Source organism: Mustela nivalis, assembly GCF_964662115.1.
Source record: "Mustela nivalis genome assembly, chromosome: 2".
NCBI classification, from domain to species: Eukaryota; Metazoa; Chordata; class Mammalia; order Carnivora; family Mustelidae; genus Mustela; species Mustela nivalis.
The window spans coordinates 113,291,039-113,315,074 of record NC_139021.1 but is presented as its reverse complement, the minus strand read 5'-3'; the positions used below and the strand labels follow the sequence as shown (position 1 = coordinate 113,315,074).

General features: G+C 42.6%; 1 protein-coding gene across 2 annotated transcripts in view; it reads right to left on the bottom strand.

Annotated features, from left to right (window-relative positions):
* The window catches only part of RNLS (renalase, FAD dependent amine oxidase), a 245,092-nt gene that overhangs the window by 3,169 nt on the left and 217,887 nt on the right, over positions 1–24,036 (bottom strand). For both annotated transcript variants that reach the window (XM_082721045.1, XM_082721044.1), the window contains exon 6: positions 22,344–22,519. In XM_082721045.1, the coding sequence (XP_082577171.1) occupies positions 22,344–22,519 (176 nt within the window). The remainder of the gene's footprint in view (positions 1–22,343; positions 22,520–24,036) is intronic.

Below are 24,036 nucleotides of genomic sequence, written 5' to 3'. Positions count from 1 at the left end.
AACATTCAGAAACCAGATAAGACTGGTGGGAAGCTTGGCAGTCTGGGACCACTGAATAGAGGTGCAAATAATGTTCTCACCCCTATTAGACCATGAGGGTGTTGGCTTTGTTTTCCCACAATCACCAGCGATCCTGATGATGGCCCCAATATTCAAGAACAAGTTCTAATATGCATAAAGTATTCCTTGTTAGCATTTCTTGAAAGTGTGCCACATGCCAGTGCATTACACGTGTGCCCATTTAATAAACACGGCCTCACTGTCAGTTACTACTGTTCTCATTTTATAGAGGAGAACTCTGAGACTCAGAGATTATCACCTGCCTGAGGACAGACATTGATGACGTGAAGAAACAGATTCGAACAGAGCAAGTGGACTCCAGAACTCACCCTTGCGACACATTCAGAAACATTTCCGTGAAGACTTGATTTAAATAAAACAAACAAAAATGTTTGATAGTCACTGATAGTTTTACACATCTGAAAAATTCATATAAACAGGATAACTCATTCATACATACACTGATACATGTATGCACATAGGTGTCATACAAAGTAATGCACATGCACATATATGTATAATTTTTAAAATAAAGCAAAAACGTTTGATGGTCTCAGCTTAATGCATCAAGAAAATCACATAAATGGGATAACTCATTCATAGTATTCCTATATACATACATATGTGTGTGTCTATGTATAATTTACACACACACACACACACACACACACACACATAAATCTCCATTTGTGGTAAAGCTTTGATACATTCCAGTTGATATCCCTGTCCAGATAACCAGCACTACTGCACATTAACCGGTATTAAGCAGGAGGGAGCCAAAGGGAGAAAGCCCTGCCCAGGGGGAGCGCACAGTGTAGCAGTGCGGTGTAATTCCATTCCAGGAGTGGTAAATGTCAGATGCTAGGTCACGTGGCTGAACGACCCGGCCGCTGATTGGGCAGCCTACAGTTTGGGGAGGAAATCAATCTCATTGCTTTCAAGTAGAATCGCCTCTTCTGCAACGACCCAAGGAGGAAACTTTGAAACACGAAGTGTGTGTTGGCAAGCTCCTTCCCCCAAGGGAAGGAGAGAGCGAGGCAGTGGGGGGAGCCCACGAAGGCCAAAGCCACAGTCTCTCGCAGTAACGCAGCCTTTGGCTCTGCCTCCCGCTGCAGGGAGGGACCAGACCGCAATGACTGTGTCGGGAGAGCTGTCAGAGCTGAGACCCCCTTCGGAAATCCAGATGCCTCGGCCCACGGCCCACCATGTGCACCAAGGCTGGTCAGAAAAACCTCTCGCCACCGACACTGATGCTCTGGGGTCGCTAAGGCAATGTTTCTCTCTGCGTACTGGACATACACATCGAAGCAGAAAATGCGGTTTTCTTTCCAAGCGTTTCATCCGGCGTCACCCGCAGAATGAAACCTCCTCCCTCCCTGTGGACGACCTCCATGACCAAGTCTTACACAAGCCTGCTGTCTCATCTTTTTGCTCACCTTTGCCACATATCCTGTCTACATTCACACTGAGCTACTTCACACACACCCTTCTTTGTCCTGTGTCTGTGACTTTGCACCAGCCGTCCTGCGGGGTGATGTTGTACCACTCCCCCTCTTCACTGCTGAGGAAATGGTTGCTCTTCTAGAAGAGCCCAGAAGTCATCTGCGCTGAGGTCTTCTTGCTCCACTGGGTTAAGGGCCTTTACAACATGTTATTTTATGACGTTCCGTGTTATTTTGCACTGTCATTATGTCCAGATTTGTCTCCCTTCCTAGACTACGTGCTTCAAAGAGCAGGGGCTGGGCTGCATCAATCCTTGTGTCTAAGGCTGGGGATGGCAGCGTCTAGCCTCTATGACGTGTGCAGTGGATGTTTATGGAGTTAAACAAGAAAAGACAATATTGTACACACCACTGATCAAATGAAAGTCTTCACAGGGAACCATCTACATGGGAAGTGTTGTTCAGAGACTCCCACTAAGGGGGCAGAAGCTCAAATGGAAGAGACTGTGATTAGAATGTTCTCAATAGTGACACATACAGGGCTGTCCCCTCACCTCGGACTGTGAACTATCCAAAGTAGGAATTTAGACGCACCTGTGTAATGGGTGATTTGGACAAGCATCTCATTCCCCCCTCCCACCGTTTAACCTAACGATTTCTTTGTATTGTGATTATTAGCAGTAAAAACACATCCAAGAAGTCCCTTTGGTGTAAGAATGAAATTAAAGATGACAAGAGAGAGGAGCAGACCAGAAGGCTAATGGCGACTTAAAAGTGGGGATTATCAACGAAGTTGAAGGTGATAATTAGCAAGAAATAATCCAGTGACACACTTGGCGACATGCATTCTTCCTTCCATACCTAAGCTGACAGCTCAGACTGTCAGGCATCTACCCAAACAGAACAATCTTGCTGTGTGGCCTCAAACACGGCTCTACTTTGGGTTGATCCATTCTAGTTGGCTGTCCACAGCCCATGATTGGGTTCCTCAAAACCAGCCTTTCTGAAATATGACATTAAGTGACATCCATGTGGTGTGGCAAGAACGAAACTGTCACCCATTGTAGTCCTAGATGCGCAACCAACCCATTAAGAAGATATGGACAATATTTCAACAATTAGCCCCTTACTACTGCATTTCCTCACTTGTCACGGATGTAAATTATGCCGCATTTCACTGGATCTAAGGCACAGTCAGCCTGAAGAGGCACCAATAATTTGGGCACCAATGAGGAAGAAAAATGGCGGCAGCATGACAGGAAGCTCTTGTACTTATCTACAAGTAGCTCTTCTGCAAAACTCGAAAGGACATACAAGAGGGATATGGTTAAGCCTTTCCAAAAAGGTCTTCACACATAGAGCATGACTTCTCCACTCTAACTCAGACTTGTCCACATCCATGCTTTTCCCCATGTCATAGTCTGTCCTCTGTGCCTCCTAGAGTATTTCTTACATGAGTGCTCCCCTGAATTGTACTTTCTGGCTTTTTCTCTGAGCCACTGATACCTGTCTTGCAAGTTCCGGTCATGTACTTTCTCTGTGGTGGGAAAGAAAATTTTCCAGACAGCAACCAGGACTCATACCCTCTTCTCGAATGGTCCTCTAATAATTTGTTAATTAAAATATCAAGGGGTTGCCTTGGCGGTCCCACTGTTAAACCACCCCAAACAGTCAAGTTCACATGCGTGAAAACAACCTCCTGACGGTGTCCTGGTGTATACCAACACCATGGCATCTCACAAGCAATGAAATACTGAAACATAAAATGGGGTAAGGGGGTCGGGTGATGGGCATTAAAAAAAGCACTTAATGGAATGAGTCCTGGGTGTTGTATGCAACTGATGAATCACTAAATTCTACCCCTGAAACTAATTTTTTTTAAAAATGGGGGAAGGGGAGAAGCATGGCAAGTACTTAGGCTGAGTAAATGCATTACAAGTCCAAAGGTAATGAGCAGCAGGATCCTTGAAGTGGGGCCCTTTCTGGTCACAGGGTCCCGGGGTCCCAGTGCGACTCTCTTCAGCGCTGCTAGTTTAAACCCTCCACATTCTCAGTTTACCCAAAGGACCAGCCTCAGGGGAACCGACAGAGACAGACTGGCTATCCGAGGATCGATGTGTTCCTTTTCAAAGTGTAACCGTACGTATTCCAGGACCCTGTGGGGTTGTCTTCCCAGCCCATTCATCTCCTCACTTTCTGCAATCGGTGGAAAACCCAGCAGTTGCTAAGGCCTCCGTGACAAATACAGTTTGCCCTAGAGGAAGGCACCTCTGGAGGCTTTCAGCCACCCAACCGACTAAGCCACCCAGGCACCCCTGAAAGACACCACTTTGATCTAATTTTGAATTATGTAAAATATCCAGGATGCAGCCTTCTTCCTCGTGACCCCTGTGGCTCGTGTCCTGACAGGCATCACTGATCGATGGTGGCATTCTTCCCCACCGAGCCTAGATGTGGCCGCAGCATCCTTCTTACCCGATGGCTTCAGGCCGATCAGCTGGAGTTGGCACTTGAGAGGAATCTTATAAAGCTATTCTGGCTTCGAAGACGGCAGAGCAACTACGTAATTACAAATAAGCGAATTAAATGTTCTTCACTGTTTGTTTTTTTCTCTTTTCTCATGAAGCCAGGATAATCTGAAGCATTGCCTTTGTCCAGACCAGATATGTTTCAGAGCTAAGAATTAGGAGCCCATCAGGAGCGATTTCCTCTAGATGATGCCAGACGCCTGCTTCTCGTTTCTTCTAATAACCTAATAACCATCCCCAGCCCTGAATTCCTAACGTCCTTCCACATCCCTGTCCCTCCGTGGATCACACTGGGACTTTGACTGCTGTGTGAAAATAAAACAGGTGCTTTGGTTCCTCCCACAGTACTGCAAAACTGCGCATCGTAACTATCAGGGCTCATGGGAAAAGTAGGGTTGGAACAGACGGTTTAAAATCTACCAAGCTCGGACTGGAGTGCTAACACAGACAGTACATATCACAGTGAAGTGACCAGCACAGTGGATGTTCTCCCAGTCTCTGCATCTAGGGACATCTCTGTATCCTGAATTCTGGGGCTCAGGCTTCCTCCTCTAAGATATAGGTCCTGGGCAGCAGTTGCTCCTAAAAGACTTTTTTTTTTTTTTTTTTAAGATTTTATTTTGAGAGAGAGAAAGAAGGGAGAGGTAGATACAGGTTTCCTGCTGATCAGGGAGCCCGATGCAGGGCTCCATCCCAGGACCCTGAGATCATGACCTGAGCCGAAGGCAGCCACCCAACCAACTAAGCCACCCAGGCACCCCTGAAAGACAGCACTTTGATCTAATTTTGAATTATTTAAAATATCCAGGATGCAGCCTTCTTCCTCATTTCACTGAGGGGGGAAGGTCTTTATGATCTCTTCATCAGCAGCAACAGCTTTGCTGAAGCCCTTACAATGGTGGAAAACCCAGCAGTTGCTAAGGCCTCCGTGACAAACACAGTTTGCCCTAGAGGAAGGCACCTCTGGAGGCTTTCAGGCTTTTTTTTTCTTCAGATCTCCCTATTTGCTAAGGCTTCCTCTTGGCTGGTGAGGAAATTCACCCAGATTGCTTGAAAACATACACATGTCCAATACTATTCCCAAGGACACTGATTTCCTAGTTCTCAACTGCATTTGAAATAATTCATATTAAAAAAAAAACCAACAAGGTGCTATAAAAGACTGAGTAATTTTTTGGCTTTCTTACGTTGCCTTACACTCCTGAGGGTCACGTTAATTGGACTTGAGTATGCCTGCATCTGCACAAACGGAGATGTCTGAGCCCTCCCTTGTGCTTTTGATAATCACATTGAAAGTTTTAAAGTGATTCTAAGAATTCCAGGGTTGGAGGGTAGCTCTTGCCTCCGATTGTTCCTGGCGTGCAGGGAGAGCTTACTGACTCCTAGTCGCACACTAAGGACTGGGGCAAACCCTGAGTAACTGCCCTTCGGAGGTATGGCCCACACTGGCAGTATGCACCACGCAGAGGACTGAGATGGCATGGGCTTGACTCTTACATTTCCTCACTTCCTCTACTCTGCTGCCAGGATGAACTTGAACCCATGCCATGGTACATAAACAGCAGAAATTGAATATTTGGTTAACTCATTCTTTTATGGCCCTGATGCAAAGCTCAAAGGTAGTGGTTCCCAAAAGTCAATCGATGGCAAGAAGAGAAAAAATAAGAATTATGAGCTTTTTCATGGAGTGAAATGTATTCTATTTATAAATTGGTTATGAGGTCATATCTTTACTATTTCTTTCTTTTTTCTCTTTCTTTCTTTCTTTCTTTCTTTCTTTCTTTTTTTTTTTTTTTTCACTGTTTAAATTCTTAATGGCAGAATGCAAAGATGGCAATATTATAGTGGTTCCCAAAACATTCAGAGGGATTTTGCTGGTCCATGAAATAACAATGCTTGGAACCACAGCTGTGGGACGAGGCACTTGATGGGACTCCGAGAACAGAGATGCTCAGCCCAAGGAATGTTTTCTGTAAAGGGGGTGGGAGGGCCGGGGGAGCCAAGGTCAGCTTGGAGAAACCACCAGTAATCTCAGGTAATACCACATAACCTTGGTTTGGACTCAGTGAGTGGATGAGTAACTTTTAAAAATGGAATAAAATCTTGTGTACAACTCATTTCCCAGAAACTTGTGCAATCCTCGTCTTGCCACATCTTCATCTAGCTAGGACTGGAATCTGGGATAATTCATCCTTCATCCGCTCACCTGTGGCTAAGTACTCAGGTAGTAAACTTAAGGCTTTAGAGAAAAATTGGGGTTGGGGGAAAAGGCTTCATCAAATGCGGAATAAATACCAACCTTCACACTGTATGAGGCTGGAGAGAAAATGTGGCCTGTGTTGATTCTGTGTATACATTTCCCCATTCCTACCATGTTCCCAAGGCCCTGGGTTGAAGCATGTATCACATGCCTGTTTACAAAACCAGGCAGAAATGTAAACAAATGAAGGAGAGACCACGGCTTGTGCGTATGTTAGTGGAAATGTCTGTTTACATCTTTATAGACAGGGATCGAGCCCAGGCACTCTGAAAGGATGAGACCTCACTCATGGGTCAGTGGTGAAAAATATTATCAACCCCTTAGCAGATTCTTCCTTAAGAAAAAATTCTATGGGCCAAACGAAAAATGTAATGTTTCTCTCTCTTTCTTTTATTTCTTTAAAAGTCCCTTTGGGTGCTAATGAAAATGCCGTAAAATGTTGCTGCATCCTCTACACTTAACTCACCAAATTGCAATTTGGTAAGAAATAATTGTTATTTAAAGGCCTTGTAAGTTCTCAGAAACAGTGAGCGACGAGGGTTGTTTTGTTGAGGAATTTTTTTTTTTTTTTTTCATTTTCATCTTCCCTGCATCTCCTTCTCCATGTTACGTGGCTGGTGTTGATTGAGTATTTGCTGAAAGGATGTGTGCACATGAGGCCACCAAAAACTAATTCAAACTTTTCAAAGTTTTAAATTCTGTGTTCAAATGGCCTTTAAACGTGGAGGTACATTTTTCCCCCCTCTATGATAATAATTTTCTTTAGTTTTTAGTTTCTTTAATTTTCGTTAGACACAGCCCACGATGCTTCCGGTTCTTGTCAAAGCGGCAGTGAGCCCGCACAGACATAAAGTCTAAATATTCCTTTAAATACCTTCCTTTCCTGGGACCCAGAGAAAGCATTCGAGAAAGCTCTAGGTGTCAGGGAGGAAAGAAACCAAGTCTTCCGGCTGACTTAGCCAAGTTCTGTCTGTAACTTTTAAAAATATTCTCATTGAACAGTCAACTCTCTGTGCTCAGATGTTGTGGCACCACCCAAGGTCCTACACATATGGAATATACTTGCATGATTAAGACACGTGATGATACCGGTTATTTCTTAACCATGCGTTGTGTATTACTGAGAAGAAGCGACGCTGAGAACTGGGATAATAATGATAAATGGGGGGGGGGGGCTGATGATTCCACTTAGTCTGTTTTTAGGTATATTTTCTTTACAAAAAAGTCGCACTTCAGGGCACCTGGGTGGCTCAGTGGGTTAAGCCTCTGCCATCGGCTCAGGTCATGATTCTAGGGTCCTGGGATTGAGCCCCACATCGGGCTCTCTGCGCAGTGGAGAGCCTGCTTCTCCGTCTCTCTCTGCCTGTCTCTCTGCCTATTTGTGATCTCTCTCCCTATCAAATAAATAAATAAAATCTTTAAAAAAAAATCGCACTTCTTGTGGCCCCTGGTGTTGGAGGCTTTCCGTCTGTATCGGTCTATGCCTTAGTCCTTCGTGTTCATCAGGAGCATATCAACAACCGTGTGCTCTCCTGTGGAGACCGGTGCATTGCTAATGGGTTTTTAGGCGTTAGGTTCATCATGTCCTCCTGCCTCTGTCCGATTCGTCTCTCCGGTGTTCGATGATACTTAATGGTGATTTCACGAAACCATTGCTTTGTTGTGCTTCAGGGAAAGGTCTGCTCGTGTGGTAGGTTCCTGGCCGCAGGGCTCTGGGTCTGGGACTGTGCAATGCCACTGTAAAATTACTATTGGTCGGAATACCCTAGGTGTGAAGAAAGTGATGTGGTTTGGTCAATTCTCAGTGGAGCTTTTCTCTTTATTGCTATTTGTCTATTCTATTTTAATAAACCAAGGGGTAGATGCAGGGAGAAGGAGCCGCAAATCAATTATATGAGCCATGTAGCAGCTTTAGTGGGGCTTGAATGGCAAAGGACGTACTTCACCGAAATTGTATATTCAATTCCTGAGGTCTACATTGAATCTGTTCAGATCTATTCTACCCTTCAGAGTCCTGAAAACACTGGAGCCGTCTATTTCGACGAAGAGTTGTTCACAAGCACACAATCAAGAATGAGATACTGTTTTCTCTAGTGCTCTTGCAGTAATAACAGACAAAACAATGGTTGTATTACAGTCCCCTTTAAAGTTTTTAATTTAATGGGAGACTGTCCTGCCTTTCAGCCAGGTTTAGTATATTGATGCATTAACTCTTCAAATATGTGCAGTTGGCGAGCCTGTGGAGGGTGCTGGTGGTGGGGGGAGGCACCATTTTTAGGCAAAAGGTGATCTAAAGACTGGGATCCTTTTCATTTCATTTAAATATAAATGTTGTGCCACAGCCTCTCAAAGAATCCAGTTACTCGGGATCCTAGGATACAAAGGACAAAAATGCTTTTGATCTGTGAGTCTAGTCATGATGCTAAAGTCATCCAACCTACTCAAGGGGGCTTAATCACTACTTCTCCCCCATTTAACAGCAGCCCAGTTCCCCACCATTCGATTCCTTCTTCATCCTCCCCAGACTCTGTTTCCCTTCCTTTTCTTGATGACCCAGAAGCGTGACCCTTATTTCTTTCTGGTCCTCACTTGTGCTGAATGAACCTACGGGCTTTTTGTTTGTGCTGTGAGATTTTGGTGGAAAGAGTGCCGCCATTTTGATATTCAGCTCCAGAAACTACCTCCCTTCCACTTCCACTGCTGTGAGATTAAAAGAGTCAATGCTTGTGCTCCTCAGAGAAACAATAATGGAAGACAAAAAAATGAGTGGGTTGAAAAGTCAACTTAATTGAGGTATACATTATATATGGTGAAATTCACCCTTTATGTGTACTGTTCTATAAATTTTAACAATGTACACAGTCATGTCAACTACCACAACAATGATATAGAGAACATTTCTGTTTCCCCCTTAAAATTTCCCTTCTGCCCCTTTGTAGTTCATCTCTTTCTCCAAGTCACGGCCCCTGGTGACCATTGATCAATTTTCTGTCCCTACAGTTTTACCTGTTTCAGGAAGCTACACAGGTAGACTGATAACGATAGATAGCCTTTGTGTATGGCTGCTTTCATTCGGATAAAGCTTCTGAGATTCACTCATGTATTGCAAATAGTAGCAGAATGTTTCATTTTATTACAGACTATCTTTTCATGTATGGAGTTAAAACCTTTTGCCCACGTACCAGGCGACGAATATTTGGGCTATTTCTGGGTTTGGGGCAATTCTTGATAAAGTTGCTGTTAACCCTTGCAAATAAGTTTTTATATGGATGTATGTCTTCATTTCTCTCCTGTAAATCCCTAAGAGTGGGGTCCTTGGGTCAGATGGCAAGTGTGTATTTCATTTTGTAGGAAACTGTGAAAGTGTTTTCCAAAGGGGTTGCTGCCATTCTGCATTCCCACAGCGAGAGGGGAGGATTCCATTTACATCCTCACCAGCACTTGGTACCTTCAGAGTTTTGGAGCTGAGCCATTCCAGTAGGTTGCTCATAGAATCTCATTTCAGTTTTACTTTACATTTCCTTAATGACCAATGATGGTCAGCATTTTTGTGTGTGCTTACTTGCCACCTAATCTCTGTGTGTGTGTGTGTGTGTGTGTGTGTGTGTGTGTGTGTGGTAAAATACACAAGACATTAGTAGTAGCCCCTGGCAAACACTTACCAGGTTTCTGTCTCTATGGATTGGCCTATCCAAGCGATTTCATGTAAGTGGAATCATTCACCATGTAGCCTTTGTGTCTGATTTCTTTCACTCAGGACAATGTTTTCTTTATTCTTTTTTTTTTAAATTTATTTATTTGACACAGAGAGGGATCACAAGTAGGCAGAGAGGCAGGCAGAAAGAGAGAAGGGGGAAGCAGGCTCCCTGCTGAGCAGAGAGCCCAGTGTGGGGCTCAATCTCAGGACCCTGAGATCATGACCAGAACTGAAGGCAGAAGCTTAACCTGCTGAGCCACCCAGGTGCCCCGAGGACAGTGTCTTCAAGGTTTATCCACATTGTAGCATTTATCAATACATCATTGCCTTTTCTTTTTTTGTCCTTCAAATGTTTAATACGTGTATTTCTACATAATTTCCCCTGGGTCCTCTGATTAAAAATATGTTGAAGACATATTTCCCACCTAACGACTGTTTTTTTTTTTTTAAAGATTTTATTTATTTATTTTAGAGAGCGAGAGAGCAGGGGGAGGGGCAGACCCAATGTGGGGCTCAATCCCAGGACCCCGAGATCATCACCTGAGTTGAAACCAAGAGTCAACGCTTAATTGACTACCCAGGTGCCCCCTTAATGACTGTTTTTTTTTAATTTTTAATTTTTTTATTAATGTATAATGTATTATTTGCCCCAGGGGTACAGTCTGTGAATCATTAGGGTTATGTACTTCACAGCTCTCACCATAGCACATACCCTCCCCAATGTCCATAACCCAACCACCCTCTCCATACCTCCCTCCCCCCAGTAACCCTCAGTTTGTTTTGTAAGATTAAGAGTCTCTTATGGTTTGTCTCCCTCTCGATCCCATCTTGTTTCATTTATTCTTTTCCTACCTTCCAAACCCCCCACATTGCATCTCATTTCCTCATATGATCAGGGAGATCATATGATAGTTGTCTTTCTCCAATTGACTTATTTCGCTAAGCATAGTACCCTCTAGTTCCATCCATGTTGTCGCAAATGGCAAAATTTCATTTCTTTTGATGGCTGCATAGTATTCCATTGTATATATTTATATATACCACATCTTCTTTATCCGTTCATCTGTGAATGGACATCTAGGATCTTTCCATAGTTTGACTATTGTGGACATTGCTGCTGTAAACATTGGGGTGCAAGTGCCCCTTCGGATCACTACATTTGTATCTTTAGGGTAAATACCCAGTAGTGCAATTGCTGGGTCGTAGGGTAGCTCTATTTTCAACTTTTTGAGGAACCTCTATGCTGTTTTCCAGAGTGGTTGCACCAGCTTGCATTCCCACCAAAAGTGTAGGAGGGTTCCCCTATCTCTGCATCCTTGCCAGCATCTGAATGACTGATTTTTTAATTGAGGCATAATTGATATTTTTTATGCTTCAATGATAATCCATCTTATGGATATACAATATTTTGTTTATCCATTCATGTCCATGATGGACATTTGACCTATCTCCACCTTTAGTTATTGTGAATAGGGCTCCTATGAACATTTGTGGACGCAGTTTTGTTTGAACATTTTAAACTCTTTCGGTTATATAGGAGGGGGATATTTTGGTTATCTTGCAATTCTCTGTATAACTTATTGAGGAACTGTCAAACTGTTTTCCACAATGTCCAAACCATTTTATATGCCCACCAGCAAGGTAGGAACATCCTAATTTCTCCACATGCTTACCAGCATTTGTTCTTTTCCTTTTCTTCCTTTCTTTCTTTCTTTCTTTCTTTCTTTCTTTCTTTCTTTCTTTTTTTTTCTTTAAATTACATTCACCTTAGTGGTTATAAGATGTTCTCTCATTGTGGTTTTCATCTGCATTTCCCTAATGACTAAGGACACTGGGCATCTTTTCCTATGTTTCTTGACCATTCATATCTCTTCTTTGGAGAAATGTCTATTCAAGTCCTTGACCCATTTTAAAATTATACTGTTCGATTTTTTGCTGTTGAGTTGTAAGAGTTCTTTACATATTCTGGATTGTAGACTCTCATTAGATAAGCGATTCTCAAATATCTTCTCCTATCCTATGGGCTGTCTTTTTACTTTCTTGATAATCCTTTGATGTACCCAAGTTGTGAATTTTGATGAAGTCCAAATTAGTGGTTTTTTCTTTTGTTATTTATGCTTTCAGTGTAATATATAAGAAACCACTGTTAAATACAAGGTTGTGAAGATTCTCCCTTATGTTTTCTTCTAAGATTTTATGATTTTGCTTGCAGAGTTAGGTTCTTAATCCATTTGGGGTAAATTTTTACATGGGGTGTGACTTAAGGTTTCAACTTCATTCTTTTGTGTGTGGATGTCCAGTTGTCCCAGCACTTTGTGTTGAAGACCCTTGTTTCCCATTGAATGTTTTTGGGAACCTTATTTGAAATCAATTGGCAATAAGTGTGGATTTATCTTGGTTCTAGTCCATTAATCTGTATGTCTATTCTTATGCCATTACCACATTATTTGGAGTAGGGTAGCTTTGTAGTAAGTTTGGAAATCAGGAAGTGTGAGTCCTCCAGCTTTTTTCTTTTTTTGAGATTGATTTGGCTATTTGGGGTCCCTTGCAACTCTATATAAATTTCAGCATTTCTGCAAAGGCCATTGGGAATTTAATAGTGATTACAATAAGTCTGTCACTTGGGTGATACTGCTATTTTAAAATTAAGTCTCCCAGGGGACATGGCTGGCTCAGTTAGTAGAGCACGGGACTCTTTATTTCAGGGTCATGAGTTCAAGCCCCACATTGGGCACAGACTTTACTTAAGAAACAATAATTAAGTCTCCCAATCTATGAGCATACAGTATATTTTCCTGTATTTAAGTCTTCTTTAATTTCTTTCAGCAATGTTTTATAGTTTTCATTGTAGATCTCTTACATCTTCATGGTTAAGTTCATACCTCTCCTCTAGTACATTGTTCTTCCAAATTTTTTGTCCATTTTTAAATAATTGGGCCATTTGTTTTCTTATTTCCAAATTTGTGACAGGTCTTTATATAGTCTGGATGCTAGTCTCATCAGATATATGTTTTTACAAATGGTTTCTCCAATTCTGTGTCTTAGCCTTTCATTTTCTTAACAGTGTCTTTGAAAGACAATGTTTTTAATTTTGATCAAGCCCAGTTTATCTATTTATTTTCTTACTGTTTGTGCTTTTTGTGCCTTATCTAAGAAATGTTTGCCAAACCCAAGATCATAAAATCTTCTCCTGTTGTCACATAGAAATTGTATAGTTCTAAGGTTTTATGGTCTATGATCCACATTTAGTTAATTTTTGCATAGAATGTGAAATGTGGACTTTTGAATCTAAAATGAAACATTTCAATTTCTATTTTGTTACTTACTAGTTGCGTCATATTAGACAAAACCTGTAACGTTAATCCCAGTTTCTTCATTTGAAGCAAAGATAGTCATGTTTACTTCCTGATCTGTCAGAATTGTTGTGAGGAGCAAATGAAAAGAAGTAGAAAAGTGCTTTCTAAAATCAGAGCATAAATGTTAACTGTTATTTCTAGCTGACAGCAGCAAAAGAACGATGATAGAAGAATGTGTCATAATTGGGGGAAAGCCAGAATTCAAACAATTACTGGCAGTAGAGTGAGGTGTTTGAAAGCACTGGCTTTTCAACAGACCTGTGGCTGAATTCCGGTTTTGCCACCTCTTGGGGGAAGAACCTCACAGAAAGTACTAAGCCTTTACTTTCCAACTTCCACATCTGTGTAATGGGGAAGGAGTGGACACTCCACAGGGTGCTTGCAGGCTGAAGGGGAGTTAAGTACAAAGCCCAGTGAGCTACACAGACTAGGGGATTAGTAAATGGCATTTTTTGTAGGGCGCCTAGGTGGCTCAGTTGGTTGAGCATCTGACTCTTGATTTTAGCTCAGATCATGATCTCCAGGTCATGAGACTGAGCCCTGTGCTGGGCTCTGCACACAGCCAAGAGTCTGCTTAAGATTCTCTCCCTCTCCCTCTCCTCCTTCCCCAACTGGGACTGCATGCTCTCTCTCTAAAATGAATAAATATATTTTTTAAAATAAATAAAAAATAAATGGCATTTTTTAAAAAGATTTTATTTATTTATTTGACAGAGAGAAATCACAAGTAGTCGGAGAGGCAGGCAGAGAGAGAGAGAGAGAGGGAAGCAGGCTTCCCGCTGAGCAGAGAGCCCGATGCGGGACTCGATCCCAGGACCCTGAGATCATGACCTGAGCCGAAGGCAGCGGCTTAACCCACTGAGCCACCCAGGTGCCCAATAAATGGCATTTTTGCGAGAGAATGACTATATAGAGAGACTATATAATGAATATATATACACACACATAGTATAATAAAATGATCATGTGGGCTATCATGTTTATACAGGTGCTTTAGACCAAGGTGCAAAGATGAAGGTGAAAAGAAAGAATGCACCTTGCACTCTCCCACCTCTGGGAAAGTACACCTGCTCTTGGAACATCATTCCAACATCATTCCCTTTGCTTATCTGGCTTCATTTTTTAGGATTTATTTCTAGCGGCATCTTCTCTTAGGAAGTGATGTGTTACCACTCTCCTCACACTGTCTGTTCAGGCACCTGGGTGGCTCAGTTGATTAAGCGTCTGCCTTCGGCTCAGGTCATGATCCCAGGATCCTGAGACTGAGTCCTTCATTGGGATCCCTGCTCACTGGGAAGTTTGCTTCTCCCTCTGTCCTTCTCCCCTGCTCATGATCTCTCTCTGTCTCTCTCTCTATCTCAAGTAAATAAATAAACAAATAAAATCCTTAAAAAAATTCTGTTCACAGAGTGTATTATACATACTTTTTTACAGCAAACCACACTATCTCATGATTATCTGCTCTTTAGTCAGCTTTGTTGATTATACAGTCAGCTCCTTGTAGGAAGGGAGCTGTCTTTGAGCCTGTCAAATCCCACATAATGTCTGGCATAGGGTAAGAGCTCAATATAGGCATGTGAAATGGAAACTTGCATATATATTATTAATTTCTAATGTGGACAAAGATAGATTTTGGCAGCTTAACTTTCTTGTTAGTTTTATAGCATAATAGTAATGTCGACCCTCAATAGATCTAGTAGACTTACCCTTTATGGAACAGTTCTGGAAGAGGGCCTACTTCTCTTGGAGTGTCCACACCCGTACAGTAACACCTGTCACCAAGTTTGAAGTAATAACACGGACGACAGATGAACAGATAGAGCATTTGTCCAGGAGAAATGACACAGCCTGCCTTAAAAAGTTTTCCATCAACGAATGCCGCTCAAAATAATTAGTTCTTCTGAAAAACCATGATACGGAATAAACAGCAAGGTCGGTCTCAGTAGTACTTAAGAAAAAAGGATTTAATTAAATGCCCATGTGTTGAAACATTTAACAGTTTGCATAATACGGAATTTTGTGAAAAGAGGAAATAGTGGCTCATAGAAACTTCCATTAAACTGTGACTGTACCTCCCTAATTCCATGATCAGAACATCTCAGCCAATGACCTCACACACGTGCGGCCACCTCATAATAAACTGAAGCAATCGTCAGTAACGAGCTGGTGACAAAGAGGTAGGAGATGAAACAATGGAATGGTTCAGGCTGACACCTGTTATGTGCCTTGCTCTTGAGGGACTGGGTCATGCCAGAGTGCACCGATCCCAAAGGGCCTCTTTGTCCCACCATACTTTACCAGAAACTCATGACCCATAGGCAAGAGCGCTTTTATGGCCATAGTGTCATGCCAGGAAATGTTGACTCATGGCACAAATGGCAGAAGTGTGTTTAAGTACCAAACACTAACACTAAAGAATGTGCAGATCAGGGAATAAACAGCAAGAAGCTGAAAAATGTATAAGCTTAAAAAAAAAAAAAAAACTGACAAGAGTTCCTTGCATCCACAGAAATACACCTCTTTGGTCTCACCTTGCTCTGTTATTCAACAGTCCCAATGGTGTGACTAAGGGTCATAGCACCTGGCACTGAATCAGTCCTTAGAAACATACCTTGTCCAAGGCTATTGGCATAAGTGAAGAAGAGAACACAGAGGAGAGAGAGCAACTCTAAAAGGAGAATAAGAAAAACAAAAAAGTAGGAGAGCAAGTGGCCATGAAGAGAGGTAGTCAAGGGGCACCTGGGTGGCTCAGTCATTAAGCATCTGTCTTCAGCTCAGGTCATGACCTCAGGGTACTGGGATTGAGTCCTACATTGGGCTCCCTGCTCAGCGGGGAGTCTGCTTCTGTCTCTCCCACTTTCCCTCCTCCTGCTTGTGCTCCCTCTCTCTGTGTGTCAAATAAATAAATAAAATCTTAAAAGAAAGAGAAAGAGAGAGAGAGAGGTAGTCAAGAAAAGAAAGGAAGTAATGGGGACACTCGAGCTAAGCACCAAGGAAATGACCCCACGTCCTCTCTTCTTCCTCTCATTACCCATTTAGTAATACATCCTGAGAACTTGCTTCGTCCTGGCGTCTGTGGTAAATGCTTTCCACCGTGTTGCCCCATTTCATTCCAACCACGACCCTGGGAGGCAGGTTCAGTCATTACTGGTTACAGGTGGGCCCTGGAGCTGGGAGCACCGTCTACCCTGCTCAGAGTCCCACCATGAGCTGGGCTTTGAACTGAAATCTGTCTGACGCCAGAGTCCAAGATCACACATAATCAAATCATTAAAAATCCAGAAATTATAAAGCACAAATATGGGAGAAAAATCACAGGACCAGTGGCAGTATGATTTTACCATGTACATGAACTAGCAAGAAACACAGGGAACGTACTTGAACTGATAAATACAATAGTTATTTATTTATTTTTTTTTAGAGTACTTATCCCGGGAGGCCATATGCTTGAATCTGTCACATTTAAGAAAAGTGTCAAAACTGACCATCCATTTTATTCAAAAGATTTAAGTCCAAATGGCTTTGTTCCTAAAACATCAAATTCAAGCTCAAATTCGAAAGACCTGATCCAACCAATGACAGGACAAAGAATGCACGCCAGGCTCTGAAAGACGGGCTCCATCGTGTTGGAATAAGAGTGTAGTTTATAAGGTGACTGACCGCTTTCAAGAGGACAATCCTTGGGGTTTAGTTTTGGCATTTTCATACAATCAGTCACTGCCTTCTATTTCCAACCCACACAACACAAGATATCAAGGGCAATATAATGGAAAAAATACATATAAGAAAGAAAAAAAAATGAAAATATGAACTGCCATTTGACCTTCCAGGGATGACTTAAACAACACGACACCCCCAAGATCAATCTAACGGGGCAAGAATGTAAGTACTGGGGGATCTCGGGCTCTTCTGGGTGCATACCTGTCCCCCACAGAACCCAAACAACTAAGGAAAATTCTGGTTGTGCGCTGTTGTACGTTTCTTCTTTTCTCTTTTATTCTTTCTATTCCTGGTGAGGACTATGCCACCTGAGGTAATGAGGAAGCCAGAATGGGGAATTGCACTAAAAAGGGCAAAGAGTTACTTGTTTAAGAGGAAAAAAAAAAAAAAGAAAAGAAAGAGGATCGAGTCAAGAGTGAAGAATGTAAACAGGGCTGCTGGTCAGAGAGACTGTGGCGGGGAATTAAGAGGTGAAGCTGAACAGGGAAGGTGTGGGGAAGCTTCCAGAAGCGGGAGACACAGAGAATGAGAAGAGAGACTTCCAGAAGTGCTGGCAAGGATGACAAATGTTGGCTATTCTTTAAAGTTTCAAAAAACGTGCTTGTAAAGATTGGAGTTACAGGCCCACCTTGGAGATACCGAGGGTTCGGTTCCAGACCACCACAGCGAGGATTGTAATAAAGCCAGTCAAATGAAATTCTTCTGGTTTCCCGTGCATATAAAAGTTATGTTTTCACTATACTGTAGTCAATTAAGTGTGCAGGAGCACTATGTCTTCAAAAATGTACATACCTCGATTTAGAAATATATTATTGTTACAAAACGCTCGCCATCGTCTGAGCTTTCAGTGAGACATAATCACTGAGCACAGGTCACCATCATAAATATCATAATAAGGAAAAAGTTTGAAATATTGTGAGAATTATCAGAAGGTGACACGGAGACAGGAAGTGAGCACATTCTGTTGGAGGAAAAAAATGATGCTGGTAGATTTGCTTGACCCAGGGTTTCCAGAAATCTTAAATTTGTAAAAAAAACAACAACAACCAAAAAAAAAAAACACAGCATCTATGACATGCAATAAAGCCAAGTGCAATAAAATATGATATGCCTGTATTTTAAATTTCTTTTGGTTGTGGAATTGTGTTTCCCTGACTGCAACACAAGACCGGGCCATGAGTAGTTCCTGATTTATGCAGGATATAGTAGAATAACCTTTATAGCAAGTACTGTAGAAGGAGGACTCAGGGGAGGACTTTAGGTTGATTATAAATCCTCATAATTGTATGAAATTTCTGTGGTCACGGATACATGTATACTTTGAAGTGATGAGAACCTTCATGCTCATAACTTTTATCAGATTCCTTTTTTTAAAGATTTATTTATTTGAAAGAGAGCAAGCGTGCACGTGGGGGTGGGGGAGGGGCAGAGAGACTGTGGAGCCGACTCCTGGCTGAGTGTGGAGGCCGACTGGAGGCTCCATCTCACGACCCAGAGATCACGACCTGAGCGGAAATCACGGGTCCGAGGTTTAACTGCGCCACCCGGGGCTCCCCAGCTTTTATCAGATCCTTAAAGAGATTGTGATTCTTCTTACAAAATATGAACAGACAGCCACTAGGGAGAGAGAAGATACCCTCTCAGGGCAAAAGACCAAGTTAAAAAAAAAAAAAAAGTAACCACAGAAGAAACCTGATTTCTAATCGTACTACAAAAGCTTCAGAAGTTAGTCCAGATCCATTTATTTTGCCCGAGACACCAACGTATTCCTTCCCTCCCCGTAAATTCCTCTCCTGATTTCCTTGGTATCTGAAAATAACATTCAGTGGTGAGAGGTTTTTTTGTTGGTTGGTTCGTTTTTAAAGAAAGTACTCCATGAATGTGCTAAATAAAGCAGGGGAAAAAACCACTGGCATTTTGGGGGACTCAAGAAAGGTGAAGGGAAATCAGAGTTAAACTCACAAGCTCGTCATTCACAGTAGTTGGAACAAGGCATCACGAGAAGCCCGGAAATCAGCGGGCAAAGCATAGCAAATATCAGTGAGTATTAGGGTCATTGGACTGATCACCTGTGGCGTTGAGGTAGATGGAAAGACATCTCCAGTGATGACTCTCTTACTGAAAGCATTAGCCCATCACGCCAGTCACAGAAGCCTTCATGCAACGCATCATGGCTTAGACATCCCATTCTACTAACTGGATGGACATCTAAATTCTGGAGGGCAAAGAGCACCCATGGGAGGACCGAGAACCATGAAAACCTGCCATTGCTTGGCTAAGTTTGTTCAAACCACCTACTCAAGTGTTTTAGGCAAACCAAACAGGAGGCACAGAGCAGCTCCCGAGTCTTTCACACACGCCTTCCTCCTTCATTTGCCTCATTCCTCCTGGCAGAGCAGCGCCCACAAGAACACACCATTATCTTACTCAAGACCAAAAATTCAGCTCAGGGTCTCAGGAGAAGGCCGTCAGCCAATCAGTCATAGTCTCTGGGGTTGGGGGAGCCGAGTCCCAGGCATGCCACCGGCATTCGTTAAATGCTTATTGGGTCAATGAGTAGCTAAATGAGTAAACTACAGACCTCTTTCCTCCCTCCCGTCACTGTGGTTCTGAAACTTTCATTCTAATCCCCAGGACCTGCGAAGATGATGTGGCGGGCCTAAGGGAGAATGAAGGACTCAGCGGGTGGGAAGACTGGCTCTGTCCCTCTGAGCCAAGGGACCTTTGGGAATTTATTTCATGGCTTTGAGGGCTCAGTTTTCTCATCGCTAGACTGGGTTAAAACTGGCAACCTTGTCAGGCTACTTTCAATGTTAAATGAGATCCCGTGTTTGAAGGACCCAGCTCCTGGTCTGCAACTATGGGCACCCATGCTCCCTCTCTCTCTCTCCCTCCTCCCCCCTACCCTGCACAGTGCAGAGATCACAAAAGAAGAGAAAAAATAAAATGAATGGAGACAAAGGATGGGGAATCCACGCCACCTACTGCTGCCTGGGGCGGAGGACGCCAGTTCTGTGGTCTCTTGAGGATGTCATAAAATAAGGGTTTGAAGAGCTCTATTATTTGTTCATCAGAAAGAGGGGTGGGGGGAGGGGAATGACAGGGGTGGGAGTGTGAAGAATTAGAGCCTTTTGGGGTGGAACAGGAGAGGGGGAGGAGGAAAAGAAAAGGAACACAGGGTAGGATCCAGACTGGAAGAAGACACGGATGGGATTTTCCCAGTATGGGGACTGCACCTCTGCTCAGAGGTGAATGGAAGTTCAAAACCAAAGGGTTGTTCCTCTTTCTTTTCTGTTCCTGTTCCTACACAATCTTCCCCTTCAGTCTACACATGTAGGAGACCATACTCATGCACGTGCATCTGTGTGCTTGCTGAAGATAGACTATGCACGTGTTCTGGGACAGCCAGGAAAGAGGGGGGCACACATTTATGTCAAATTTCAAAGGTTACAATGGGGCTTTGAAAAGCACTGGCGAGATGTTCTCTTGGGATTAATAACTGAAAAGTAGCTAAATCCTATTACGTCTTTGGACCTGTCATTCCTTATTCCTTTCTTTAAGGTGATAGAGGAGATCATCTGTCTATCTATCCTCTATCATCTATCTACTTACCTACCTACTGTCCATCTACCTATCACCTACCTACCTATCTACCGACCTATCTATTATCTATCTAGCATCACCTTCTTCTATTTCACCATGTAGGCAAGATCTCTGCCATAAAGAATAACGTTACGCTCTGTAGAATGATGCGCAATGTACTATGGGCAGGGTAGGAATATCAGAAAATGCAAACTTCTAAGTTCCAATGAAACAACTTACTCCCTTTTAGACTTTGCAGCCAATGCAGATTTTGTGACAACAGAATTATAAATGCACTGGGCTCATTTCAAGACAGAACATCCAAATTGTAATAAAAATCATGGCTAGGGTTTGGATGCGGTTTGTGTTCCGATATTTTTTATTAAATTTTGTAATATTACACAACTTCGGATGGGTCATTTTGTGGTTAGGGCCTATCTATTTCTATTAACACATAATGTTTGAAGAGATAAATTGATTTTAACCCATCTTTTCAGCTCATTATTTTGTGGAAGTCACAAGAATATTTATAAATTGCAAAAGGACTTGCTGTGTAATACATCCACCTTTAAACTATAGCAACAGGATGATGTCCCTGTCTTCTTTTTCAAGCTGACCTACAATTGAGTTACTAGCACTTAAAGACATTTGTTATCGAGATGGTTTTCAATACTTTTAAAAGGAAAGAGTAAAATCTTCTAAAGTGACCATGATATATTTAAGTAAATATTTTCCCCAAAATTTCCCTGTATAATTGAACTTGAGAAGACACAGGTAAACACACAGGCACACCGTAGTGTTTTAGAAAGTAATTTACCAATTCCTCTGGTTTTGGAAAGCCCTACATGTAAAATATACAGAATCTGCTGCAATTTCTCACAACACCCTTTTTCCTAAAGGTTTCCCAAGTTGGGTGCCCAACAGCCCTGATCAATCAGCTAACCAACGGGCTCAGAGCTCTTAAGGGGAGAAAAATCACTGCTGCTTTTCTCCTCTGCCTTGCACTCCACTGTCCCCCAAACGGCTTTACAATTGAGTTTACAGATCAAAAGACTTTTTCTACAAATACTCACAAACTTCTGTTGGTATATGCAGAGATTTCCGGAAAAGTCAACATTTACTTAGTGTGAAGAGCTTGGATCTGAGCTGGTGGAGGGATCAGCAGGTTTATCTAACCCAGAAAAACAACTTGAGCAGCTGAACTACACAGGTATTCATCTTGGTCCCCCTAAGGAGCTTGGCTGGCGGCAGTCAAAACCAAAGTGGGAACTTAATAAAAATGAAAATTGTGGTAGCAAAATACACTTACAAGGTTAATGTGACCTCTTGTAGAAAATTTGGGAGGTTAAAGTGGTTTCTATGTAACCACAGTCCTGACATAGAAAAACCCCAGAGAAACAGCTGCATTTTGATCTACAACTTGCCTTGCCTGCATACGAAACCCCAGCTTTTCAGGGTGTGTGAGTCTTGCGATGCTGGATTTTGAACATGACCTTGGGGGAAAACTGTATGCAGCTCTCATTGAGAAATAACTGGGCTAATAAGACCCATAGAAGTTAAGTTTACGGTTACACATGGGGCAAACAAGTAATGGCTCCAGGGATCCCACGGTTCCGTTCTTGGACTACGGAATGACAGAGAGGACAAAAAGGGAGTACTGATGAAGATGATTGTGTCCTCGCACGCATGTTCTCTTACCTGCGAATGTCTCCACTTCTGGCATTGAGTCGCAACTGGCAGAGGCAGCCCTGGCAAGACGCCTTCCAGCTGCTGGAAGATGAGCCCCTGCACGTCCTCGGTGCCATGCTCCAAGTGGGTGACTCCAAAGGGGACAGTGGTGTGAACCACAAGGGAAGGCCCGACTTCGGAGGACTCTAGTGTAAGAGGAACACAAAGACACGGCTTGAAGCAGGTCAGAGGGAAATGTCTGTCAGCCTTTCAAACCAGGGTTAAGAACGAATCACAATAAGCAGACCGTAAATAGTACATAAATAGACCACAAATAGGGGGAAACCGATTCTAATCCCTGACCACCAAATTAGACTATCTCTGAAATTCAAAATCAAGCTTCTCTGAAGAGGAGGACAGAGTCACGATGTATATTAGAGAACAAATTTTCAGATCCTACTAAAGAACCAGAAGGAAGGGGAAAAGGAACATCTAGTCATTTCTGCCTCAGGTAAAATCACCATCTCTCCTCCACTAAATTATAAGTTCTCTAGGGCAGGAGCTGTTTCTCAGGTATCGCTTATACTCTCCTTGAATTCGGAGAACAACGTAGATGTTCAGTAAACGCTTCTTCGTTGTCTCTTAAATGAATTGCAAAATAGTTTGTTGAAATTATATAAGTGACAGAATAAAATATCTTTACCGTGTTCAAAAAAAAAAAAAAATCAAGCTTCTCTCTAAAAATGGGCTTGACTTCCGAATATTCTTTATCTTTGAAGCAGCACTAAGAGTAAAACCGTCCTCATTCATCCCACGAACTACTTTCTGTTTTTGCTTGCTATGAAGTTTATGTGTTTGTTTTGCAGCATTTCCACGAATTCAAATAATGCACGTCACCTTCGTCTCTTTCACTCTTTGGTGGAATACAGAAAATTGAATGAAGTTTTAGATGAGAGCAAAGTGGCTGAGGCATTACAAAACACAGTCTTGACAGGGACATTAAGAGTCTGCCTGTTATTATGATTTTAAATCAGGTAGAAGAGAAAGTTGAGGGGAGGCAATCATAGATCTAAAAATGCATGAAATAGGGGCACTTGGGTGGCTCCGCAGGTGAAGTGTCTGCCTTCGGCTCAGGTCATGATCCCAGGGTCCTGGGATCGAGCCCCGTTATCAGGCTCCTTGTGCTTCTCCCTCTACCCACCCCCCACTTGTGATCTCTCTCTCTCTTTCAAATAAATAAATAAATCTTTAAAAACATAAAATGCATGACATAATAAGACAGTTGGTTCTCCCCCACCCCTCGCTGAAAGAAGAGAATATTGAAGTGTGTAAGGTCTGACAGGGGCTGGCAAGCCTGATTCTGAAAATTCTCACTTTGGACCGTCGAGGATAAGACAACGATCTAGGTGTGCCAAGTGTGTTTGAACAATTTTACACACTAAAAGTACTCCGTGGCACAACATTAAGCCACTTACTTGCTACAGGCCCGCTTACCTTCTTTCCATTTCAGAGTTTTTGTTTTGTTTCATTTTCTGTAAAATCAGAATCTTTGTACCGATCCCACAGTTCTGTGGTGGGGATTAAGGGATGAACAGCCGGGGAGAGCTCGGCACAATTTCTGGCACCGAGCAGGGGCTTCATCTATGGGAGCCACGAGAACAGAAGCAATACTCCCGATATAGACAAAAGAAAAGGTCCCGCGCTCTTGCCTGAATGATAGTGC